Source organism: Parus major, chromosome 5 (assembly GCF_001522545.3).
Source record: "Parus major isolate Abel chromosome 5, Parus_major1.1, whole genome shotgun sequence".
Classification (NCBI taxonomy): Eukaryota; Metazoa; Chordata; class Aves; order Passeriformes; family Paridae; genus Parus; species Parus major.
The window spans coordinates 28,435,221-28,450,795 of NC_031774.1; the positions used below are offsets into that span (position 1 = coordinate 28,435,221).

At 44.9% G+C, this 15,575-nt stretch overlaps 1 protein-coding gene across 2 annotated transcripts in view; it reads right to left on the reverse strand.

Annotated features, from left to right (window-relative positions):
• The window catches only part of GALNT16 (polypeptide N-acetylgalactosaminyltransferase 16), a 73,908-nt gene that overhangs the window by 29,444 nt on the left and 28,889 nt on the right, over positions 1-15,575 (reverse strand). For both annotated transcript variants that reach the window (XM_015631993.3, XM_015631992.3), the window contains exons 2-3: positions 7,498-7,673; positions 4,479-4,577 (exon numbers count right to left, since the gene is read on the reverse strand). In XM_015631993.3, the coding sequence (XP_015487479.1) occupies positions 4,479-4,577; positions 7,498-7,673 (275 nt within the window). The remainder of the gene's footprint in view (positions 1-4,478; positions 4,578-7,497; positions 7,674-15,575) is intronic.

Consider the following 15,575-nt stretch of genomic DNA (forward strand, 5'->3'; position numbering starts at 1 on the left):
ACCTTCTCCCAGCACAGCCACCATCTGCATATTTTACAGACAAGGTTGCCCTGCACTGAAATTCTTGTCTGTGCAAGCACAATGCAAAACAACCCAGACAGAGTGCAGTACAATGGCTGCAAAATGGTATTCTATATCTTCTTCCTCTTAGCTTGACTATTGGCAATGCTCACATTTTCTCCACAAGTTTCAGGTCTTTCAACTCAACGTAACTGGGAAAAAAGCCCCATTTTGTTCTCTGTTCTTTACCTGTTCACTGATTTCCCCAGTAGAGAGAACTCATGCCTTGAGGAGTTCACAGCTCCTTGTACAGTGCCCTGTTCTTCTCTCAGCTCTGCAATAACTTGCTGTACATCCTTGGGAAAAATACCTAATCTTCTTTGCACTTTGTCATCCCTGACTTTCTAACAAGTAGCATAGTAATTCTAATATTTCCCTTCACTGAGGTGCAGAGACTGCTGTGACAAACAATTTTAGGCGTAAAAATGTATTATTAGAATTCCAAAATCCAAATGACAATTGCCTTTTACAGCAGAAACGTGGACTGTTCCTCCCTCATCTCATGGATTCCCTATCTCCTTTGCCTTTTCTCACAGCTTCTTTCTTCTTTCAGTATCAGAGTCCTTACTCTTTCTTGCATGAACATAACATCAGCACTGCCAATGAGTTTCTCTCCTCTGTCCATTCCCCCTGAGTTCACAGATAATCTTATTAATTCTAGATGTTAGCAGAAGAATATCTTTATTTCACTTTTCTCTACAACAATATATATCCTCTTTTGCCATTATTTAAATTATTGTTGTAACGAGATGCTACACCAAATGATCTAGCATTACAACAGCACCCTCTCGACCAGAATTTTTACACACCCTCTGCATAGGCACTGAACCACTGACAGATGTTCAAACCCATTGACTTAGAGCCTGACAATTCACCTTTAATCTGCACCAAAACCAAAAGGTCCCTGCAATTATGACTTTCTGAAATCAGAAAGAGAGGGACCAAACAACAAAGCACTTGACGTTTTCTTCTGCAAGAATGGTCATGGCAGCAGAAGTGATGGTATGGCTTAATGATTAACCATGCACAGACATCAATCACATAAAATGTCTTTTGAGTGACAATTGTTTCTGAAGGAGAACAGGATGCCAAGCAAGTGACTGACTTGAGAGTGACAGCTACATCCTATCAAGGAAAAGAGATCAAAGCAGGCAAGCAGCTCTTGACTGACACATATCTCCTGCAGGACTGAGGGTGCCAGCAACAAGTCATTTGAACTGGCATGTTCACAGGCTTTGTCTGATAGCCCATTTCCCATTTTTTTCCCCCTATTCCCCTTCTTTAGTCTCTTGTTGGATATTTTTAACCAGCTGTCTCCCTCTACACTGAAAACATATGGCTGGAGCCCATACTAAAAGGCAGGTGTGCAGACCAGGAGGGACAAGCTACAGGGTGCTTGCGGTCACTCACGGTCACTCCTCTATTTCCCCCTCTCCCTCATACATAAACATTTCTTCCATCCTCAAGGAACAACAACAGCACATCATTCCTGCTGCTTCCACCCAGCAGCAGAGATCCTGGAGACAGGAGGGAGAAGTAGGCGACTGCTGAGCTGCCACAGGCGTTTAAGTCCACGTGTTCACACGTGCCTGTGAGGTTAGCAAGAAGGGTATGCAGATCAGGATCTGGCCCCTAGAGCTGCCAGGTTTAGATCACCCTGAAATAAGCCTGTGGGATGTGATGTGGGATCCCCTGATGTGGGAGTATCATCCTTGGGTCACTCCCCAAGATCTTTTGGTACCAGCATTGCCACTTTCTTGAGTTACCTTGCATTAAGCCAGTATCTGGCTCAAGGGAGTGCATTTCGGCTTCCTCTGGGGTTAAGATCAGTTCAGCCCCAGTACCCTTTTTATGTACTTCATTCCAGAATTTCCCAAAGTCTTATAGCTGGTTTTTGAGTGCCCAAATTCAGACATTTAAAAGCCACACTTGGAAAGACCTCACGTATGAAAATTTCAACTGGTAATACATTTTCTACTCACCTCAAAAGATTAGGCCTCTAAAAATGTTTTTAGACATAGAAAATTTTCCTTTTAGTGCTGCTTATTTCCATCAGTATTCCTTCTTCACACTCATTTCTTTTATAGCCCATATTACTTGCTTACATATTACCCACAGTGTAAGCATGATAACTGAACTTGGGAAAAGGCCCATAATAACAGTGGAATCATATTTAACGTTCACCAGGTGCATCTCAAATAGTTAATTCTAATTATCCAAATAATCATGCTCTACCTGGTTTAAGAAAGCTCTTGCAGATATAGAAATAATGACAAGCTGCAAGCCTGACTAGTCAGCAGGTAAGCAGGCAGTGCAATTTTATGCTTCCTATTGCTTAATATCACCAAGTCCTCAGCAGACTCACAGCCAGGTCATAAACCCAACAGAACAGAACAGCCCTGTCCCTTTGATACCTGACTTATCCCGAAGTGCCAGGGATGCAAAGTAATTACACAGTACTGGTGCACTGACTGTGTATGTGACTTGAGCAACAATTACACTCACAGCAGTAATTCAGCCTGGCACATTCAGATGAGTTTTGCTGAAAGATGGGACTCTCAGGTTACAGAAGAGACCCTGAAGAGCTCTGAAAAATCCCACTATAACATCAGTTCCAACCTGTAAGTCAGATTTATGCCTATACTTTTTCTCGCAGAGCAGTCATGACGTGACCCTTTACCTCTGTGTATGGTTGCCAAACCTTCAGTGCTCAAAGACAAGGCCACTAGCCAATTTGTTGTTGTGTTGTGTGACACTGCAAATACTGTAGAGCCCAAGAACTCAGCCTTTGGGATCTCTCATGAAACAGGGATAAATTACTGACACTTCTGATGTGATTAAAGGAAGGAGTAAATTCATCACATGCACTGGCTGTAAACCATCTGGCAATGAAGACCCGAGCTGTAGCCAGAGGTCTGGGAGGAAATTCCATCCACTACACCATTCACAGCAGAGTGCAGCCAGTTCCTCACAACAGCACTCCTCCAGTGGCAGCAGCACTGCAGGGACCAATCTGAATAGATGGGTCACCCATTTTTCAAGGTATTTGCTGGGGGCTCTGGTTGCAGGAGAATACATCTGAGAAACTGGTAATATCACATCCTAAGTGCTGTGTCCAGTTCTGGGCTTTCCAGGACAAGAAAAAGTAGGACATGCTACCATGATTTCTCAGCACCTATTTACTGTCTGACTGAAAAGGCAGAAATCTCCTCCAGCTCCCCTAGCAGCACCATGATTCCAAGCAAGTCTGCCTGTTTTCGGGACAGTGACCCTACAGAACTTATTGTATGGTTCAAATGAAAACAAAATTATAGAAATACAAAGAAAAAATGTGTCAGTGTAATATATACGTCTCTGGAAACAAAATAGCACCAAACTTGGTGGCAGAAACCCAGCCTTCTAGACATGAGGCCAACTTGAAAAATCCTGTTCTTTATTCACATAGCACATTTCTTTAAGTCCACATGACCTGTCAAGGAAAGAAGTGGCAATGATGAATAATGCATTCCTGTTAGTGATACCATCAGCTCAAACTGCTACACAGACAATTCACTCTGCCTTCAGCCTCAACAGGCTCTTCCTGGGCCTGCTTGCAGGCTTCAGAGACACTCTGAGAAACTACTTAGTAAGTCAGAGGGCATTTTTTTCTGTGGGAACTGAAAGGAGAAGAGCCTCCCTGGGTTCTGTGGGGGTGATGGAAGAGGGCAGTGAAGGAGCAGCTGGAACATTGCTTTGCAGTACTTTTATCACCTATTTACTTAGCTAGATTTGGCCACTGCTGATACTCAGATATGAGGAGACACTGGTACAAGATAGCAAGTGTCCTGCAGCCTCAGCAGGAGCTGTGTTTGCCAGCAAGGTAAACGACTGTTTACCAGCAAGGGACCTTGAGCAAGGGCTTGGTCTCCTTGAGACTTGTTCACCACCTTGTGCTTGAGAGACTTGCAAGCCATGCTCCTGCCTGCACTGAGCCAGCCTCAGCTCCTGTAACATGTGCCCTAGCAGGGAGCTGGCTGCTTATTTCTGTTTATGGAACACAGTCCCTCCCAAGCCTCCATCCCTCCGCTGCACCTAGCAACACACAGTGTTCTCTTTGGTACCCCCCCACTCTTCCAAACCTAGCTCCCACAGACTATTTTCCCCTGTGGATGTAGGCCCAGCTACCCTTTCTTGCTGTTCATGATTCCCCTGATTGGAGCCATGCAGTGGCTAATTGCAGATATGCCCTGCATTTGAAGATATGCCCACAATGCCAATCCAAGCCTCTAGCCTTTCCTAGTGGGACAGCTTGAGAGCAGAACGCTATTACTTGGGGAACTGCAGCCACCCTGCTTGTCTAGCTGCTGCAAAATGCCTAATTTTCCACCAGAGCACTCCCAAACTCTACCCTCCAGGCCCAGCACCCCAGCTGAACTCACCTCTTCACCGTGCGGAGCAGGGTAGATCGTGCCTCGTTGTGGAAGGTGATGATGAGACTGGTGGCTGGCAAGTCAGTATCGTAGCGTACAGACGTGCACCTGCAGCACGGGAGAGCAGAAGGGAAAGCCAAACATTACCCAGCAGTAGCCACTGCAGCACTGTACCTGGAATCTCTAAAAAGAGAGCTATATGCAAAAATCAGAATCAGCACAGTTGAGCTGCAGCAAGGGAGGCCTCAGCAGCCCCTGCATCAAGGCTGGCAGAGCTTAAAAAGAACTCTGCCTACTGAAAAGCAACATTTGGATGCTGTGATACCTAAACTCACAAAGCTGCATGCTAAGGACGCCATGTGGGCATGTAAGCTAAGTATATACAAAGCATATAAGCGCAGTGTGTATATGTATATGTATATATATATATATATATATGTAAGCATAGTAAGATAAGTTTCAGTCATGGATTCTAGTCCTTGGATTTACCTGAGATTCACATAAAATCTTGTTTATCCATGCACAGGACATGGACATGCTAAGGATGCATGGAGCTGGTACACCCAGGCATTGCTTTATAAAGCACCTCAAATTCTTTGGTCACAAACTTCACAGAAAGGAAAACACTAGCTAGTTCTGTGATCTGCACTGGGGAGTTGTTGAGGCTCAACACTAATGGACCTGCTGGCAATGAAGAGCAACTCTTTTTATCTTCTCATCTGACTTTGTAATGTTACATACATACATTCTCACACTCAGAACCAAGGATTAACTTGCACCAGGCTGCTTCTCCCTGTGGAGAACAACGTTTCTGTGAGGGGAACAACTCACAGATGTGAATCCTCAATCCAATTCTGGCAGATGCTAAGCATGGCTGATTTGGGCTGACTTGAACCTCCAAAGTGCCTGCCTTCTTAACTTCCAGACTGCGTCAAACTGCAGTCAGTCTGCTCTAATGTCCTGTCTGATGAAGAAACCACACCTACTTTTAACAGCTCAAGGCTTTGCATAGACTGAATCTCCATCCTGAGAAGGAATACAATTAGCTTCTTAGGCCCACTACTTGTACATCCACATTTACTTACTATTCTTTTATGACTACTGCTAAACTGTTACTGGTTTTATCATCACTTTCAATCCTACCAGTTTATGACCTTTTCATTGCAGTATTTTATTAATGGGACAGCAGCTTCATACAGCAATTTTCAAACATAGAGAAGCCTGATACAGACTAAAGTGGGCAATGCAAGAACAGACCATATTTATTATTGTTTCAAAATAACTCCATGATGTAATGCATACAAAATGTATTAAGGAATCAGGAAGTGGAAAGGCAGAAGAGACTGATGTATGTGTTATTCAAGGAAGTTTTCCCAATACTTCAGCATTACAACAGCACCACAGAGAACAAGGACAAGATTTGTGATTGAAAGTTGACCCTCTCTTTGCTTTGGATCAAAGGAACAGCTGCATGCTAAGTCAGAAGGAGCTTGTAGGATTAAAGTCAAGTATATCCATGCTCTGGCTTGGGTGCCTGAAGAAAAACTGATATGTTACATCAGACTACAGACTCCCCCCATTCCTTAAACAAGGAGCTAGGTCCACAATCTAACTTGTATCAGCTGAAATAAGCCCTCACCCTGAGTTGGCAGTGCACCACCCCAGCAACTGTTCCAATATTGTTATAACACAAGATGGTCAAACACAGATTGCTCATTCCCAAATTGCTCCCCATAAAGGGGGGAAACATGGAAATAGGTTTATTTGTTCTGATTATATACTTCTTTGGACTCTCCATTACTCAGGGGAATCCTTGAAAAGCTGTGTCTGAAATGGCTGTACATCTGCAGGGAGTCACACATATTTTACTCTTCTGACTGAAGTGCACAGATGAGGCTCTTCACAAAAAGCATGCTCTGCATGCTATTGCAGATCAAAATAAACAATAATTCATCTTTGAAGTGAGCTGGTTTTAGGCCAGAACATGACAGCAGATTAACAGAAAACAGCAATTTTGCATGGCAGGGAGACTTGTCAGCAACACAGACTGTAGCACCATTGCCTCTGGGTCACTAGGAAGCCAGTCCCAAATACTATGCTGGAGAACAGCAGCACAAGACTTGGATCCCACAGCCATGGTCCTGACTGCTTGCCTCCAAAAAGCATTCTGAGGGCTGGCAGTGCTGGCAGGCTCACAAAGCTCCATGTCTCCTGGCATCCCATTCACAATTTCAATCAAGTTAGATGCCTGCTTTCCTGCTCCTAGCAGCTGTGAAATGTTGCTTTGCAACCATACATAGTTCTAGGTAGAGTCTTCTGAAGTAGACTATTGTACACTACCCTATTGCTATTAAGCCTAGAGTTTTCAAGAACTTTTTTGTAGTAAAGCATTACCTTTACAAAACTACAAAATAGTTACCCAAGCACTATTAGCAATTTAAGGATGATTTTTTTCAGCAGAATAAATGCACCCTCAGTGAAACAAGGACACAGCAACACGCACTTTGCAAGCCAGGAAAAACTGTATTTGCACGTTAGCTTCATCCCTACTCTAGCAGCCCTCATCCAGTGATGTTCAGGCTGGAAAGAAGCACCAAACCAGCTTCAGACAGCCAGGGCAGAAAAGGTGAGGAGCACCAGAGTAAAGCAAAGCTGCAAGAGAGGTGTACTTTGCAACCAGGACAGAAAGCTGCTGAGGGAAGCCATGAGTGTGGGAGCAGCTGGGCAAAAAAACAACTGTCCCATGAGCAATCCATGCTGCAGTGGAGGGGCTGTGCTAAAACCAGATGATGTTTGGACCTGGAAAAAGAGATGCCAGAAAAGATTCAAGCTGGGACTGAATTAATCAAGGTTCTCCGAGCATTTGAGACCTTTCCAGATGAACCCTGAAATTCAGTGAACCAGTGGACCATAGCTGTCAAAGAAAAACCCAAAATGTCTTTTGTCAACATTGCAGTCCAACACCGGCGAGCAGCTGATGCCCTGCAGCAAGCAGCAGCCAGGGCTCGGAGCAGGAGCTGCAGGGTACCTGTAGTGCCTGGTGTCCCGGATGGGTCGGTCACTGCTGAGCTTGTCACTCTCCAGCTGGTTAAAAGCGTGCTGGCGGTAGGGGTCTTCTCCAGCCTTCAGCACCTTGGAGGACAAGTACGCCTTCTCGTCAAAACCTCGCCGGCTGCTCTTCTCTCCCTGGGGAGCCCTCGTCATCTAGAGCAGAGAGAAGCATCAGAGATCAGGGAGAGCAGCCAGACCATGTTTAGACAGAGGTCCTAACTTCAGACATTGCCACACACCTGGAAGTGGCTCAGGTATGGGGGAAGGCAGGATAGACAAGAGCTTGGAAAGGAAAGCAGGAGTCCTCACAGACAGTGTCAAAATTGCCATCTCTGAGGAAAATTGCAGGCTTTGCTATCCTTACTCACTGAGCTTGGGATGAAAACTGCTGTTCCTGATAGCACAGGCAGAGCCAAATTCCCTTTAGCACCTGTTACACAGAATGTGTGAGACTGTAGGCATTTGGAAATCCTTCCAGGCAATGAGAGCAGTCTCCAGCCAAGGTGGCTGAGACACCGTATTTTGAGGAAAAGCAGTTTCAGCCTTTCAGCAATCACTACCACATAGAAACACAGAGGCAGCTCATTAAATAGGTTCCCTGCTGTGCCCTGCTCAGACTTCCCCAGTCTCACAGATGTCCCTGATACAGTTGAAAGCTGCACATGACTGTCCCCACTACCCTACATGAGCTAAAAGACCAGGGCCATCCCTCTCCTCTCCCAGCTTTCCTCGAACTTTCCTAGGCCACAGAGCCAGTACAATATCAGCACCTGAGAACCATTCACTAGGGTCATCAGGAGGGAGGACAGGCACAGCTCTGGCCCTCTCTTAGGTATGTGATTCTGATTGGAAACAACCTACAAACTCTAAAATATTTGCTTATAAAGCAATCAAGGCTGTTTATACAATAAAAGTAGTTTAACAAATTGTCTGTGGTAGCTGTTTGATAGACCAAATCATGAAGAAGACAAAATACTCACAGCCTTGCAAGGGAGTGCTAGAGCTCCCTAAAACTTCTGCAAGAGGCATATACTGGCACCTACACATCTCATTCAAAGCACTAGATAATCCCCTGATCTTGAGATCCTTTTATGTAAAATAGCTTGGATACTCTAATACTAGGCTTGATCATGTTTCTCCCTCTGCTAAAGGTCGCCTTTTAGCAGTTACAAAGGGCAAGAGACCAGAGAATGGTCCCCAGCATGTTGGTTGAGCCATCCTAGTGGATTGGGAAAGAATTCAAGAGACCAAACACCTCTTGAGTAAGTGAGTAAGGATAGCAAATTCCTTAAGCAGGAGAGTGCTTAGAAGAACATTCATCTCTGCAACTTTCTCTGACAAGGGCTACCCTTCAGTGCAGACAGCCCTAGGAGAACCAGACAGTCAGATAAGATGATAGCAAATGAAATTCAGCATAGAGAAGTGCAAGACAATGAACATTAGAAAAAAATAAATTGAACTACTGATGTACATTGATGTATTTCAAATGAACCGTGACCACTCAGGCTACAGATCTGAGCATCCCCGTGGACAGCTCAAATGAAACCCTGCACTCAGTCTGCCGAGATGGGAAATGTAGCAAATTGAGTGCACTGCAAATGGGACAGGGAAAACTGAAACCATCGTGAGCAGTTATATGAAATCAGTGACAGCTCAGCAGCCGTGGCCAGAGCACAAGCTTTGTCAAGCCTGTATCTGGACAGAAGCTACTGGAGTATGAAGAGAAATTAGAGGTTAGGACTATTCCATCTGAGATAAAATTAATTAAGTCAGAAAAAAATATGAAGGCGGCCCATAAAATTATGTCTTATACAGCCAAAGTTAGCCTGATGTTCAGATTTCCCTTTCTCACCATACAAGAATGAGGCAAACATCTTTTCATGGGGGGGAGGGGAATCCCCAACAACAGCTATTATTTTCAACACTGAGAAATTCCTTCAGCCATTGCACAACCAAGCCAGTGTTTATGGATATGCTCTTGTGTAGGACACACAGAGGTGCACTCAAGTGGGTGAATCTGCCTCTGCTCTGCTCCTCCACACAGGGAGTGCCCTGCTCTGCCACCCCTTCTCCAGGGATGCTGCTGCCATCCCCTCTGCCCCTTGCAGCCACCACCACATCACCTGGGCACAGTGCTGGGTTACAGAAACATCTGGGCTACTTTTATGGCTGGTTGCACAGCCTGCCGCTTAGAATCTTCCTTGAATTTGTATTTTTAGTATGATGAGAAAATAATTACTTTATACCTCTAAAACCAGAAATGTTTTCTTTCCTTTAATCATACGAGGAGTTTTGTGAAACTCAGCTTCCATTTCTCTTTCTCCTTTTGCCTTAGAAAACAATGCTGATTTGAAGCAAAAGCCCAGCTTATCACACATGGTTAAATATTTTGCAGTCACTTGCCTGCCTTTTTATACTTATCTCTTGCCCCTCCAAGTCTAGCTCTTTTTTGATTTATGCTGGCAGGAACATACTAGAAAATGCTGGAAGCAACAACACATCTGCAGGATGCATTTTTCCCAGGACAGTGTGAGGGCTGGGGGTCCCTATAGTGAGGAGCAGGCTCTGGCAGCTGGGGACAATCCTACACCCCAGCCAGAAGTGGGCACCAGAGCAGGGGCACCAGGGCAGCCTCACCCCTGGGAAACGGGCACCTCGCTGGGGAAGGACAGGATGAGGGCCCCCCTTGGCAGGGCCCATGGCTGGGCAGGACAAGGCTATTGGGAACTGGAGACCACCCCTGCTGCAGCATCACTGGGCAGGAGCTGTGAGACCCTGGGGTCCTGGCCACGGGCAAGGAGGGGAGAGTGCCAGGGAGTGGGCAGGGACAGGAAGGCCCTTTATTGCCCTGAAAGCCATGACATATTTCAACTTGAACTATCAGGGGTAATTATTCTAGATACGATGGCTCTCACATACACATCAAAAAGTGGAAAAGAGCACTGGGAAATGATTGTCAGTTAAGCCCCACTTGCAGTTTTATCTCAGACAGTATTTCAGTGCTCTCTTCAGACGGGGAAAAATGAGGATACAGAGGATGATAGCTAGTAGGGCCTGGCTTCAGCTTCCAGAAAGGCAGCTAATCAATAGATAATCAACAAGTAACCAAACATCCATCTATGAGCACCAAGAAGATAACAAGGTAATAAATGGAGCTAACTGAGATTTGTCAAGACCAAGTCATGTCAGACCGATCTAATTTTCTTCTGTGATCGAGTAATCAGGCTCAAGGGTATGGAGTAGCAGGAGACAGATACATCATGACTTTGATAATGTTTTTGATAAGAGCTGTTCAGATGTTGTCATTAGCAAGCTAGAAATATAATAGTCTGGGTGAAACTACTGCAGAATGGGTGAAACTGGTTGGAAAACTACTGGTGGAGCATAATTGTTAGCTGTTCACTGTCAGAGCAGAGGGGTAAGAGCAGCTTTTGGGGGTTTGTTCTGGATCCAGCACTATTCAGTATTTTCACAAATACCTTGGATATTCAGACACAGTATGTTTGTCAAGTCCACATGAAATCCAGAAAAAATGCCAGACACATTGGGTAACAGGATTAGAATTCAAAATTATCTCAACACATGGAAAGTATGCCTGAAACTGCAGACCTTTACAGTTCACCAGGTCTCACACAAAACATGGCAGAGACAGCACGGTAGCAACACCTCAGGAAAGCCCTAGACATTACAGCTCATTACAAACCACACGACAGCAAAGTCAGATTAAAAAAGCAGAGCAAACACAACTCTGAGTGGAGCCTAGACAGCTATGAACTAGCCTGACAAAGCAAATATAAAGCTTATCTTTAAGGACTGACTTGCTTTATCAGATTATATTCCTAGAACATAGTTGTTGTACTGCAGGACATTTATTGCTGTGAAGTCAAATGATACTTGACAGGAACAGCACAGGTTCTTTTTGAAACCCTGCCAAACCCTGTGAGAAGGGTGGACTAATGTCTACTCCACTCTTTCCTGTTTCTTCACCTTAACACCTCCCACTTCAGGAAGAAGTCAATATAAGCAGATATTTGCTTTAGTATATTAAAGGCACATTACATACAACTGAGTGCAAAGTCAAGACTTTTACCATACCAACAGGACAGTTCATACTCCTAGGTCCTTTATGTAGTTACACACTGTATCCCCAATGCTTGGGGCTGGAACTACAAGTGTGAGTTAGGGAAGCAGAAGAGAAGTTCCTTAAGACTGATGCTCTCTGATAAATATAAAATACAACACAAAAAAAAAAAAAAAAAAAGCCACATGAAAGCAGAAATAAAGATTAATAGGCACTGAAATATGAGTGTCTAGACTAGGGATTAGCAAACAGTTTGCACAAATTAAGTTTTGTCCCAAACATTGCTGAGACCTCCAAAAAAATCACTTATCAAAATTTCAGGAAATACTGTAAACTGTCTAATCTTAATTCACCTTTTCTCATTTTCACATATGCTTTTCCCTATCAGTGACAGAATGGACTCAGATGCTCTTCTGCTGTTGAAAGCATGTTCTGATTTATGTTTTGACATGGTTCAAGAGACCAGAAACTAAATAGCAAAATTAATTTAGTAAGCGAGGGATTAAGGTAAAGGAATTAATGCCATGCATGTCTGAAAACTTGAGAGCCTCATTTCTTGACTGACACAAGGATATTCCTCTAGACCTGATTCCTTGTGAAATGGCAAGGCTATAATAGAGACAGTGCCATTCATCTCTGTGCATTGTCATAGTCTGCCATCAGACACAGGCACACCAGCTGCCACATCATGCTAACAGCTACTAAAGCCAGAGCTAGGGAATTCAGCATCCCAAGGTGTATTTTTTTAACAGCAGGCTTGGCCAAATTCAAAAATAACCATACTCCAGGGGTCATGAGGAATCACTATTTGATTAGAGTATGGTATGTAAAATTCTCAAAGGTAAGTGTAATTAATAATTTTACAGTTACTGTGAAATTAGTCCAGCAGCAGTTTTATGTGACAGGACATATACTTTGCAGCTCTTGCACTTCTTACAAGCATTTAGTGCCAGTACAACAAATGGAGCGGGGTGGTGCCTTGCTTCTCCTTTGTTTCAAGCTCATTTTCACAATTGCCTCTGTCAAACACCAGAAGTGGAAAGCATCAGCTCCAAGCCATCCCCACTGTCTTTCCATGGAAGACTTAACTGACCAGGAAGGTAATGGACATAAAGCAAGCCAGGGAGTAGCAACTTCACCAAATCTTCTTCCCTCTTGATGCCCCCTTCAATTTACCCTGCTGCCACAGCCTCACACACTGCCACTGCCATGACCCCAACCCTGCCAGCACCTCCCTCCCATCCAGCTCTGCATGTCCAGCTCCCCCCAGCAGATTTCTCTCAGCTGGTTTCATGACAATTTCAACGCCTCATATTGAGATACAAACTTGCTGGCTGTGCAAATCCTCATTCCTCAGAACAAAGGTAAGAGCCAGTTCACCTCTGCAAACCCCACTGGTGCAGGGCCTGCATGGTGTGACATTTTGCTCCACATGCTCCACACACTGTCCCAGCGATCTGAAGAAAAGTCCCAGGGAGGACAAGCCAGCACAGCACAACCACCAGCAGTGAGGTGCTGGGAAGCAGAGCAGTGCCTGGGGATGCTACAGAGACAGGTGCTGCTCAGCTCTGTAACCCACATGTTGGCACATGGATGGGCTGTGACTGCAACAGATCACAGGGCAGGACTGACAGCTGCAGCAGCTCCCAAAAAATTCCGAGGGAGCAAGCTACTCTCTATGGGCTGAACCTGCAAGATCACGTGAGCTAAATGCCTGTTGCCAAAAGCATTTGCTTTAGAGGGTATGTTGCATTTCCAGTAAGCACATGGCTTTTGTTATGTCTCATGAAATAGTCTGTACACTTCTCCAAAAAACTGTTCCTAGTCCTCAGAGACAAAAGCCTGTGCCTGAAAGCACAGGGCCTATTTTATTCATGCTTTGTTAAACTGTGTAAAGCATTTTAAATGTGGTTTGGGAACCATGCACTTATGGAACTTCTACTATGAAATTTTAATAAAAATTACCACAGTTAAATAGAACCATCACTGTTCTTTGAGAAGTGCAAGTGCTGACAGCAGAGCCCAGAGACCAATTTGAATGTTTCATCTGTAGCTCACACAAACTGGAGTAACACAATGGAAAGAGTAAAGCAACTTGATCAGCTCCCATGGCACCTAATTGGTCACAAAAGAACTTCTACTGCCATTAGCACTGGCCAATCTTGAGGCCTGCTGCCAGTTCCAAACTGGAGACCAGCAGCAGACACACAGCAGGGGCTATTTCCAATGCTCTCTGAGAAGAGCCCATGGGCACCAGATCAGGGGGCTTCTCCAGGCCCTGTGACAGAGTTGTAGCTGCCATTGGATGAAGAAAGTGAGAAACAAACATTGTCTGCTGGGGTTTGCTTTCCAGTACTGATGCTTGCCCAAAGTGGTTTTCCATCTCCCTACTCTTTTCCACAGTCTCTGGGCATTTACTGCCTTCTGTGCATGCAGATACATCTCTGTCAGCTCTGCAAGACTTGCATCTCAGCTCTCTTCTGGTTTTGCCCTGAGAAGCCCTTTCTCTCTATGCCTGCCTCATAACTAGAAAGTCATGCCATTCCACCAAATATTTTCTATTTCGTTCTTCTTTTCTTCCCTCACAGTTTTGCCAGACACTGAGTTGTTGCCAAGGAAAGTGTCCTCAAGAATCTGACCTGCAAAGGTGGAAATTCTGTACAAAAAAGGAGAAACAACTACATTTCTGTGTTTGGTTTCCACAGCAATGTTCTCACAACCAGCAATTTTTGGATGCAACTTTCAGACCCTCCTCCAAGAGGAGGATACAGAAGATGGCACAGGGTCTTCCATGTTATTGCCTACACCATGGATTAGGTGAACAACACAAGCTACTATGGTGTCTGCCACAAGCAGACATGGGTCGTTGGTGTGAAGAATTTAGAAACAGGGTGTTGCTGACTTACAGATCACAACAGTGTGTTGAAGGACAAGGTTTGGTCAGTAACCTTGGTTTAGTGATTTGACACAGCTGGTCTTTTGGGCAGTTTAAGGGAAGAAAGCAACACAAAAGAGCAAAGCAGTGTGTGGGAAGCTTACAGGGGGATCAGCAAAAAAAACCCTTGAGTAATTAAATTACCACCTCTATCATGTGCAGTGGTTCTCTGATACCCTTATCCAACCTCTCAGCACACAGAAGAGTGGTGTCTGTCCTACCACACTCCCAGTCCCTTGCTTGCATGTGTAAGTACTCTCAGTCTTGCTTCTGAGGCAGCTATGTGGCCTCTGCCTAATGATCCTACTTAGCCATCCCTTCAGTGTCCCTGGAGAAGCATCCTTCCCATAATAGTTCATCCAGATCCTGCATGTCCTTGTCCACAGGAGGGAAGAGATGCTTCCAGGAAGCCTGGCTGGATCACTTTGCCCAGCTCTCAAGGATATGCAGTGCAGCATGGGTTGACAGCTGGAGGACAGCCAAGAACAACACAGAGTGCACAAGTGCCAGCACTACGGCACACACCAGAGTCATTCATTTTGCAAACAGCAGCCCCAAAGAGCGTGGGGTTCTTGCTGCTGGGCTGGTTACACAAGCTCAGCACCACACTGTGTGCAAAGAAGTTACTTCCACATATAGTGTCTGGCTTCCACAGCAACTAACCTCTCTCCATGCCCACCTAGAGAAACAATCAATGCATAAATCCTGCCAGCTTGGATTTCCCTCTGAATACCGAGTATGTCTATTCATTGTAGAAAGATAAGCTGAGAAGCTGGAACTTGTTATACAACCTCTCATGTGACAGGTGCACAATACTGCTGTGTATCCTGCCCTGATGCTGGCCAAGGCACATACAGTGTGTATAGATACAACATACAGCATAAGGAGATTACTTCTAGCAGGTATGTCCATCTTTGACCCAGCTGTTCAACCCTGAAGAGACTTTCAGCAGTTAACAAGGGTGAGATCCTAAACAGTGCTCTGGCCCAGTTGCCCAGAGGCAGGAAGACATGGCCCATAACTGGAGGGAGGGGACATG